The 10,774-nt window shown below is 42.5% G+C and overlaps 1 protein-coding gene across 1 annotated transcript in view; it reads left to right on the forward strand.

Annotated features, from left to right (window-relative positions):
* The window catches only part of LOC309552857 (extracellular calcium-sensing receptor-like), a gene marked incomplete at both ends in the record, with an annotated part of 45,873 nt that extends 36,930 nt beyond the window's left edge, over positions 1–8,943 (forward strand). Inside the window, one exon of the mRNA XM_082253768.1 lies at positions 8,042–8,943. Coding sequence (XP_082109894.1) covers positions 8,042–8,943 — 902 coding nt within the window. The remainder of the gene's footprint in view (positions 1–8,041) is intronic.
* Between the last annotated feature and the right edge of the window lie 1,831 nt (positions 8,944–10,774).

Genomic DNA, 10,774 nt, shown 5'->3' on the forward strand with positions numbered 1-10,774 from the left:
GAAGTCGGGAAAAACTTGAAAGTTCTTCGCTTGTTCGGGCAGTTGATCTTTTAGTTTAAATGCATGAAGAATGCCTTCTTTTGCTTGATAGTAGTGCATTTTAAGCAGCACATCTCTTGGAACATCTGTAGGCAGATGGGGAGGTTTGGGGATGCGGTGAATACGGTCAATAGTGACATCCGCAGGGGTAAATCCTGGTACAGCAGCCAGAAACAGGTCTTTTGCGAAGTGCGGGAGTTGATTCGAGGAAACTGTTTCTGGGATGCCGCGAATTTTCAGGTTACTTCGGCGCGACCGGTCCTCAAGGTCTGCTAACTTGGACTTAATCCAGGAAATATCATCGGCCTGGGATGAATGTGCATCTACCATTGTGTTAAACGATGTGGCAAAATCTGTCATCTGTTCTTCCACTTGATCCACTCTAGATTCCACCACGTGTATGTTCCTCCTGCATTCCCTCAGTCCTGCAACTAGGTCAGCCTGTAGGGAAGATCGCAGCAGCATCACAATGTCCTTTAAGGCTGTGTCCGTTATAGGCTGTCCCGTGGTTGGGAATGCTGCTATAGGATCTGGGATCTGTGTGTCCATTGCAGGCAGGTCTTCTGCCCATCCCCCGCCATGTGCCTGATCCCCTGTTAGGGGTGAAGTGGATCGTCTCTGCTTGCTTTTAGCAGGACTTTGAGTGGATGGGGTGGACTGACCTGAGCGGTGGTCGGGATCCTCATCCGCAGTGTGCTGGGAGTCCTTGAGCAGAGCTGCTGCAGCCAGGGCGCTGGCAGCGTCCCTGTGAAGAGAGGAGTGGGCGCCATATTGGCTGGATCGACCCGCCGCTGGAGGGAAGAATGTGGTAAGCTTTTTAAGTTTAGGGGGATCGCGCTGCCTCCGGGACATTGCCGCTGTATTCACGGGGCCACCGCCGATCTGTCGGTATGTTTTAGCGGTAGTAGGCGACTCCGTAGATGTGATTTCCCTGGTCCTGTGCAGGAGCTCTTAGATCATGCGGCCATACACGTCCGCGGTAGCTCCGCCCCCTCCGGTCCATAATTTTGTGACACCTGACCTAAAGGGTCTGTATAGGCATTACCCAAATTTACACTCAATGTTCCCCTGCATTTTTCAGAATTCATTTATTTATATTAGCTTGTTCTTGTATAAAAAAAAATGATTTTCCCCTCTGTGACACCATCACCAGGCTTGTGACATTCCTGTAAGGGCAGCTGATGGAAAGAAGGAACAGCAGGATGCCCTACATTAGTTTCTATTGATGTAGCCACCACTTTTGTCCAAGATCTATACCTCCCAAGAGCCCTTTTGTTTTACACAGTGTTTAAGCAGGCTCTTCGAATTCAAGGCAGCAGTATTATTTATCTGCTGTAAAAAATAATGTTTGCATGTGGAGGTGGACAGAAAGTGTTGGCGATAGGTGGAGTTCTGTAGTCCTGTAGTCCACCAGGCAAGACATACAATGGTGTTGTCAATCTGTGGTAGAAAAAGAAAACTACCAAAAAAGATGGATGGGGGCTCGAGGTGTCCGAACCTTCATCCAGAAAATACATGGACCATGACCAGTCCTCAGTTTGGACTCTTGTGGCAATTTCCATAAACTCTTGATTTATTTATGGAAAGGTAATTTATGATACTTTATAATGTATACAACGTGACGGTCCTTTGCTGGCTATGTTTCCTTTCCCCCCCTTTGTTCCCCCCTCCCCTCCTTCCTCTTCCCCCAGCCACGGATCGCCACGCTATCGTTAAATGTAATGCATTATATATACTGCATCTATTGTTGCACTAGGTGTATTTCCTTGTATACTTTGTTGTTTACATGGTAACTCATTTTTTGTTTTTGTTTCATCCATTCACATGCTCAATTGGCTCCCTTTGTTACTGTCTGCAATGCACGCTCATCTACCCTTCTGATCGCCTGGTTTGTTCTGCTCCTATGGTAGGTTGGTGAGTCCTGGCTCCTCCTCTCGCTTCCCACGGATGTGTGATCCTCGGATGGAGGCGCGGGATGTGGAGGTATGTTTACCTCCACTTCCGCTCTCCATGGCTGCATGCGGCTGCGTGGTGTAGCCGAGTTTAGTGCAGCACTATGCGCGCTTCCGTTGCGCGCACAGTTGAGGATCTGACCCACGCCGTGGCGCATGTCCATGACGCGCGCCCGGCGTCGGGTTGAGGTAGTACATAAGCGGGAAGCTTGGCGTTTCATACCTTTGTGAGAAGGCCATGCTCTCCATCTAAATACATGTGGGTAAGTACGTGCCAATGGTCTTGCCTGGAGGTCTGCTGTTTGATTGGTGGTCATGCCCGGAGGTTTGCTATCATGTGATCCCTCAGGCTATGTCTCATTTCCAATTTTTTCCTGTATCTCCCCATTAGGTGCTTTGTGCTACTGGGACAACCCTATCTGGATACTATTAGGAGGTTCCTCTGGCGTGCCTCAGAACGAGCATGACAACTAGACACTACCCACTGTATCTGTAGATGCTTAGCTGCTTTTTCCTCCATCGGCCTCTCCACAATGTATTAGCATTCTCTGTGAGGTAGCCACCCTTTTTCTTTTCTTTCTTTTTTTCTTACTGTTCCCTCGCTTCTCCTTCTTTACCTCTCCCCCTTCCCTCTCCTTTCCTATCTTTTCTTTTCTTTTTTGGTTTTTGTTTTTGTTTTTTCCCCCCCTTCCATTTTTTCCTTTCCCTGTGTCGCTTCTTTTGTTCTTTCTTTCTCTTTTTCTATGTTCCCTGGCTTCTCTCCCCTTCCCTCTTTTTCTCTTGTTCCCTTTAAGTCGTTTTCTACTAGGAGTAGCTATATTTTTAAATATATCTTATATTTCTCTCTTCAGAGATAGGAGCTCTTGGGTTCCAATTTACTCTGTCTCATTATCGAGCTGTATATAATTCAGTACTATTGAAGGTAAACTATTGCCTGTCTATTTTTATTTTTACCTTCTTGAGTAAAACACATCCCTTGGATATCCCTTTGGGAACCTTTGGTGTTCTTTTCTCACTTTTCGAACCCTATTGGTATCCCCCTGGGTGCCTCGTTCGGTTCACAACACACACGCCACTTGGCTGTCCCTGCCTTATCTCTCCTCCACATCCGTGGGTAAGACGTATTGTGGGGATCCCGGGCTCTCTTTCTCCTTGGTGCACTGCCGGGTGACGATCTGTGGTGATGGGCTGTGCATTGTATACACAGGAGCCGCATGTGCATGCTTAACCATTAAGTTGTACTTTGTTTGTTTGTTTATTTATTACCTGTTATTTTTCTACATAGGTCTATTAAGACTCTCTTCTTATATAGCATGTTACAGACCCCTGAAGAAGCAGCCCCAATTAGGCTGCGAAACATGTTGGGTTAATTCTCCGAGGTCCTGCACATCGGATGAGCTATATATTTATCATTGCCTATTGTCTGTACCTCTGTTACTGTATTGTATGTACTCGATGATTTGTTTTTATATATATACAAATGTCTCCCCCTACCTGGTTTTTAATGATGTATAAATAAAATACTTGGTTTTATCACCTTTTCTATGATTTTTTCTACGGTACCATTAAAATCCCACCAGCCCTCATCATTTTTCCTTGGACTTTTGTTCTGATCTTTTTTTTTTTCTCATCTTTCCATTCTTGCTTCCTTGTCTTCTCTTCTCTTTTTTCTCCCCTTTCCTTTATTCCTTCTTTGTTCTCCTCTTGTCCCCCCTCTCTCCCCCTCCCCTTCCCTTTCTTTCCATTTCTTTTCTCTTTTTTTTCTTATCTAGTCCTTGTTCTTCCTCTTTTCTATACCCCCTTTTTTTTTCTCTATGCTCACTCATGGTCTTCCATGTATTTTCTAGATGAAGGTTCGGACACCTCGAGCCCCCATCCATCTTTTTTGGTAGTTTTCTTTTTCTACCACAGATTGATTATTCAACTGGGATGTCGGTACTTTGCTAATATATTTTTTGTATATCAAACACTTTAATCCTTTATACAATGGTGTTGGGATTTGAGTGCAGCAGAGGCACTGTGTTGTCAGTCGGAACAGTAAATTTGAAGCACACTGGATATCTAGCAGATCAGCAAATGAATCTTAATCTGAATGATAAGCGGCATTTGTTCTAAAATAAAAACACACTATATTAAAGTGGAGTTCCGGGCACAGAAAACATTTTTCAGTGAACATACCCCCGGGACAGTCAGGGCTAGTACATTCCACAATGGATAGCCTCTGATCTGTCCCGGTTCGCACTTACCTGCAAGATGAAATACTCACTTATAAAATTTCTTCCACAGCGTTGCCATCTCTCTTGTGGGCAGCTGAAGCCGGCGCGGTCCTCTTCTGCGCCTTCTTCCGCGTCCTCTTCTCCCAGAATGCGCCTGCACCGGCCCCTCTCGTCACTTCCGGTGCGGCGCCGCATTCCTCCACAGCTTCTGGAAGTGACGAGCGGGGCCGGTGCCGTCGCATTGATTCCTGGGAGCGATGACGTTCAGCTCCCAGGAATCATCGCAAGACAGGAAGTGACGGCGGAGCCGCGGCGCTGAGGGAGGAAGTACACTGAGGTGAGTATTTTCTATCTTCAATTACAAGGTGAGTAAAAAAAAAAAAAAAAACCTAACTATCCAATTCCTTTTCAGGTGAAGGAGAACTAGCGGACGGGCACAAAAAAAAAGATCGATTTTGTGCCCGGAACTCCGCTTTAAGTATTGTGACGCCTGCCTTTACACGCACATGAACTTTAATGGCATCCCAGTCTTAGTCCCTTGGGTTCAATATTGAGTTGGCTCACCCTTTGCAGCATTAACAGCTTCAACTCTTCTGGGAAGGTTGTCCACAAGGTTTAGGAGTGTCTATGGGAATGTTTGACCATTCTTCCAGAAGTGCCTTTGTGAGGTTAGGCCCCGATGTTGGACAAGAAGGCCTGGCTCATAGTCTCTACTCTAATGGGCCAACTCAATATTGAACCCTTTGGACTAAGACAATTAAAGTACTAGTGCGTGTAAAGGCAGGCGTCCCAATAATTATGGAAATATAGTGTATCTGTAGAACGGAGCTCCGGGGAGTGATAGGAAGGTAAGTGTAAGCTACTGGGAGTTCTTCAATCAAATTACCTGCTGCTTTGCCTGAATGACCAATATACAAATTCACTTTAAAGGGACCCTGTTGAAAAATTTAACATAAAATAGAATAAAAGTTTTTCCTGCAAAGAAGGGGCATTATACTTATCTGTACTACTTCCACACCACTGATCTTTGCTCTCTTCATGAACTATGGTATCCTCTTCATCTGATACATTTCTAGGAGTATCAGAATTCTTGTCCTGGAAAGCACTGTGGTTCCCTCTGCCAGTGACTATGTTACAGCAGATAGCAGTTACATAAAGGCCAGCAGAAGAAACAACAGTGCTCGGCATAGGAAACAGGAGTCTGACACTTCAGGAAGTGTCCGATCAAGAGCTTTCTCTGTGCAATGTAGGGCAAAAACTAGCAATGCATGACAAATAAGTATTTTCTTTGCAGGTGCCCCAGGGCTGTTTTCTGGAATACTTGTTTTCTGATGCCCTTCCAAATTGTTGTATTCAAGACCCTTAAATTTAGCTTAGACATCTTTCCACCAGATCGAAACACAAGTTTTAAGATTGTGTGTATTACCCAACTTGCTCAACTTATATGACATCACTATAGAGACTTAAAGTGGTTCTAAAGGCAGAAGGTTTTTTTTTTTTTTACCTTAAACCTTTTTACCTTAAACATTTTGAATTAATATAAAAAACTTTCCTGAGCCCAATCTCGATCCAGCAATGTGCATGAGAGCAGTGGCTCTCTGGGGTCTCTCTTTCCTCCTTGGCTCACACAGCAGGAGGAGCTATTGACCCCTTCTGCTGTCAATTATAGGGACGATCGAACGGTTCGGGTCGACCATCGGTTCGACCCGAACATTGACTGTTCGAGGTTCGGCCGAATTTAGAACTTTTTGCTGAAAAAGTTTGGAATTCGGCAAACAGAACCGACCAAAAGGCAATGGGCCAGGAAATGGGCTTTAAAAGCCTGTGATTGGACCAGAACCATTAGTAAAAGCCAATTGAGGGGGCAGGAGAATGCTAGGAATGTGATTGGAGTGACTAGGGGGTCCCTAGGCCAATCATTAGTGAATACGCCCCCCAGTATATAAGATAGCCCCCGCCAAATTCCTAGCATTGTAATACAGGGACATGGAAGAGAGTGGAAGCAGTTCTGTTAATTTTACTTTAAAAGTGTCATTTAGTATTTATTAGTGTGAGGAAAGGGATATCTAGTGTAGTTAGGGTGCTATTTTCCACTTTAGTTAGATGCAAAAATATAGTTTCTGTAGGGAAAGTGTTAAGTGCCAGGGTGACCATAGTGTAGTGTAGGGTGAACTGACACTGACTGCTATGACAGCGTGACCAAACTCTTCCATGTCAGGGTGACCACTATAGAGAAAAGATCATTTCTCATAGGTCACATTCAGTGCACTAATATGGCTTCTCGCCGGTCAGCCTGCTTTTTGGCTGCAGGCGTTTATAGGGATTTTTTGAGGACATGTTTGGAGTCAGGCATGACATCTGAACGTGTGTTTTGGGGTATTTATACACACACATGTCTGTATATATACACCTGCACATATATAGGTGTGAAAGGAGCAGAAAACTATACTTGCGCTAATTAAATAATTAACACCAATATGGTTACGCTCCTATCACACCTATATATGTGTATGTGTAAAATACATATAAGTGTGTGTGTATATATATATATATACCCCTATACAGAAGTTCAGATGTTTTGCCTGCCTCCAAAGAACCAAAAAAAAATGCCCAAAAAAATGCCAGCGCCAAAAAAAACCCGCCCAGGTGTGTTTTTGCAGCAGGCGTTTTTTTGGGCATTTTTTGGGGGTCTTTGGAGGCAGGCAAAACATCTGAACTTCTGTATAAGGGTATATATATACACACATACTTATATGTATTTTACACATACACATATATAGGTGTGATAGGAGCGTAACCATATTGGTGTTAATTATTTCATTAGCGCAAGTATAGTGTTCTGCTACTTTCACACCTATATATGTGTATGTGTATATATACATATAAGTGTGTGTGTATATATACCTCTACACAGAAGTTCTGATGTTTTGCCTGCCTCCAATAACCCCCAAAAAACGCTTGCTACAAAACCGGCAAGGTGTGAAAATAGCGAAGCCATATCCCTGTTCTATAAGTGACATAATACAAACAATCTTTTTTTTTTATGGTTCTGGACATGCTACAGAGCTGAAACTTCACAGGTACACTTTTTAGACCCCCCAGACACTAAATCCAAAGTCAAAATCAAAAAAATCTCTCTCTTTTTTTTTTTTTTTCAATAATTGGCTCTCTATCAAAAATGACAATTTTTAAGAACTTTTTTTTGTGTGATTAATAGTCCCTGGGGCATGACCCAGAACCCTAGGCACTTTTTAGGGGCATTTATTGGGTTTTAGGGCTTCAAAAGGGTGTTTTTTGATTACCGAAGTTCGGGTCCCATTGATTTCAATGGGGTTCTGAAATCCAGGCCGAACTTTTGGGAGGTTCGGGTGTTCTGATCGAACCGAACTTTTCAAAAGTTCGACCATCCCTAGTCAATTACAGCAAGTGAGCCAATGAGGAGGCAGTGGGGACAGGGCTGAGTCACGCACTGTGTGTCAATGGACAATGTCCATTTACAGGAACATGGCTTGGGAGTGAGCCTGCTCAAGTGCCCTCATAGCAAGAGGCTTGCTATTAGGGTCACTTGGCAGGAGGGAAGAACCAGGGCTGCCCACAGGGTACCCAAAAACAAGCGGATCTGGACTGCTCTGTGCAAAATCATTGCATAGCAGGTAAGTATAAGATGTTTTTTTTTTTAATTCAAACCTTTAGAATCACTTTAAGGGCTATTGACTGGAACACCTTTCCCAGTTCACAACCAAGCTTAGATCAGTTGACCTTAGTTTATTGAAGATCAATTCTGTGATCAATCAATTCAATTATATGTGTGATGGTATTGTACTTGCTTTCCAGATTCCAGCAAGTGCTTTCCATGCCCCAGTGACATGTGGCCAAATGAAAATAACACCATGTGTATCCCAAAGGTGATTGAGTTTTTGTCCTATTGGGAACCACTAGGAATAACCTTGACCTCAACTGTCATCCTCTGCTGCTTCACCACCGCCAGTATATTATGTGTTTTCATCAAGTTCAAAGACACTGCCATCGTCAAAGCCAACAACCGTGACCTCACCTATCTCCTTCTGGTCTCTCTGTGTCTGAGTTTCCTGTGCGCGCAACTCTTTATTGGGGAACCTCAAAAATTCACTTGCCAGTTCCGCCAGGGAGCTTTCGGCGTCATCTTTGTTCTTAGTGTTTCATGTGTTTTGGCCAAAACCATGATGGTGGTCATTGCTTTTCGAGCAACCAAGCCTGGAAGCAGCTGGAGAAAATGGCTTGGGCCAAAAGTTCCAGCCTCAACGGTATCCATCAGCACCTTCATCCAGCTCTTAATTTGTGTCTATTGGATGATTCAGTGTCCTCCTTTCCCTGAGAAAAACATGACGATCAAAACTGGAGTCATCATCTTTCAGTGCAATAAATGTTCAGACACTTTGCTCTGGTGCATGTTGGGTTATATGGCTCTTCTTTCTTGCATCAGTTTTCTGGTGGCGTTTTTGGCCAGAAATTTACCAGACAGTTTTAATGAGGCCAAGTGGATCACCTTCTCCATGTTGATGTTTTTGAGTGTCTGGGTCTCCTTTATTCCTGCGTATCTGAGCACTCAGGGCAAGTTCATGGTGGCTGTTGAAGTGTTTGGGATCTTGTCATCCAGTGGAGGGATCGTTGGTTGTATCTTCTTCCCAAAATGCTATATTATACTGCTGAGGCCACAGCTCAATACTCGTCAGAACCTTCTTGGGAAAGGAAGATAAAGTCCAAACTACAACAGTGCTGCGCCAAAGGAAAATTATTTAAAATGTCTAAATATACCAGTGAATATAAACCTCAGCAAAGGATTATATACAATATGTGATAATATAAGTAATGAATAAATAAATATAAACTGTGTGAGTCCATATATCTACCCATAAAAAAATCAAACAATCCATAATGTTCAATTCAGCAAAAAATGTGCATAAAAGTCCAATGACAAGGTGCTGGTGATAATTCTAAAGTAAAAAGTGCTTGTGCTTTCATCCACTGAAAAAAGATGGCTGCTCACCTCTCACTCAGACCCCTGTGTTAAATCGATCGATGTGGAGCGAGCGTTATGAATGCATAATCTGCTAGCACTAAAAGGTGAATATATACCTTCTAAAGAGCAGAGATGTATAGTAACTAAGTAGAACTACCTCACTTCTGTACTTAAGTACCGAAAGGCGGTATCTGTACTTTCCTAGAGTAGAATTTTTTTCTCCTACTTCCACTTTTACTTCACTACATTTTTTCAATGATTTCAATACTTCTACTCTGATATATTTTTTTTTTTTTGTGCTGCATAGTTACTCGTTACTATTATAAAAATTACCACTGCCAGAACAGTAGATGGCAGATTTCATGAAGCTCAAAACATGTGTATTATCAGCGCATACGAAAATAAAAGCTACTGTATGTATAAATAAAAGCTGCATTTGAAATAATAAAAAACAATATGATGTTCAAACTTTTGACTTCTTTCTTTAATAACTACATAACACGGTACTTGTACTTTTACTTTCAGTACTTGAGTAGCATTTTTTTTTTTTCAAAACTACTGGTACTTTTACTTTCAGTACTTGAGTAGCAAAATTTTTTAAAAAAACTACTTGCAATACTTAAGTACAAAAAATGTTGAATACTTTAGTACTTCTACTCAAGTCACTTTTTGATCGAGCACTTCCACTTCTACTCAAGTCACTTTTTGATCGAGCACTTGTACTTTTACTCAAGTCACTTTTTGATCGAGCACTTCCACTTCTACTCAAGTCTCTTTTTGATCGAGCACTTCCACTTCTACTCAAGTCACTTTTTGATCGATCACTTCCACTTCTACTCAAGTTACTTTTTGATCAAGCACTTCCACTTCTACTCAAGTCACTTTTTGATCGAGCACTTCCACTTCTACTCAAGTCACTTTTTGATCGAGCACTTGTACTTTTACTCAAGTCACTTTTTGATCGAGCACTTCCACTTCTACTCAAGTTTCTTTTTGATCGAGCACTTCCACTTCTACTCAAGTTACTTTTTGATCGAGCACTTCCACTTCTACTCAAGTCTCTTTTTGATCGAGCACTTCCACTTCTACTCAAGTCACTTTTTGATCGAGCACTTCCACTTCTACTCAAGTCTCTTTTTGATCGAGCACTTCCACTTCTACTCAAGTTACTTTTTGATCGAGCACTTCCACTTCTACTCAAGTTACTTTTTGATCGAGCACTTGTACTTTTACTCAAGTATGTGTTTCTAGTACTTTATACAACTCTGCTAAAGAGCAAGAAAAACAAGGGGTGAGTGCAGCGCTAGAAAGTAGTTAATCAGCATAACATGATCGGTCGTTAATGATCCAAACATGATAACTAATGGTGAATATAAATACAAGTTCAATTATTTAGAAGTCCATAAAACACATTGTCTGAAGATAAGTGAGAGATAAAGAACAAGGAGCTCCTCAAGTATCCGAGACTAGAACACAGTTCTAGTGTGCAAGAGATCCAAAAGGGTGATAGACCGTCCACATCAGGTGCGTTACATGACACACTAACCCTTCACCACGCATATATAAAT

Source organism: Pelophylax lessonae (assembly GCF_965119305.1).
Source record: "Pelophylax lessonae genome assembly, chromosome: 4".
Lineage (NCBI taxonomy): Eukaryota > Metazoa > Chordata > Amphibia > Anura > Ranidae > Pelophylax > Pelophylax lessonae.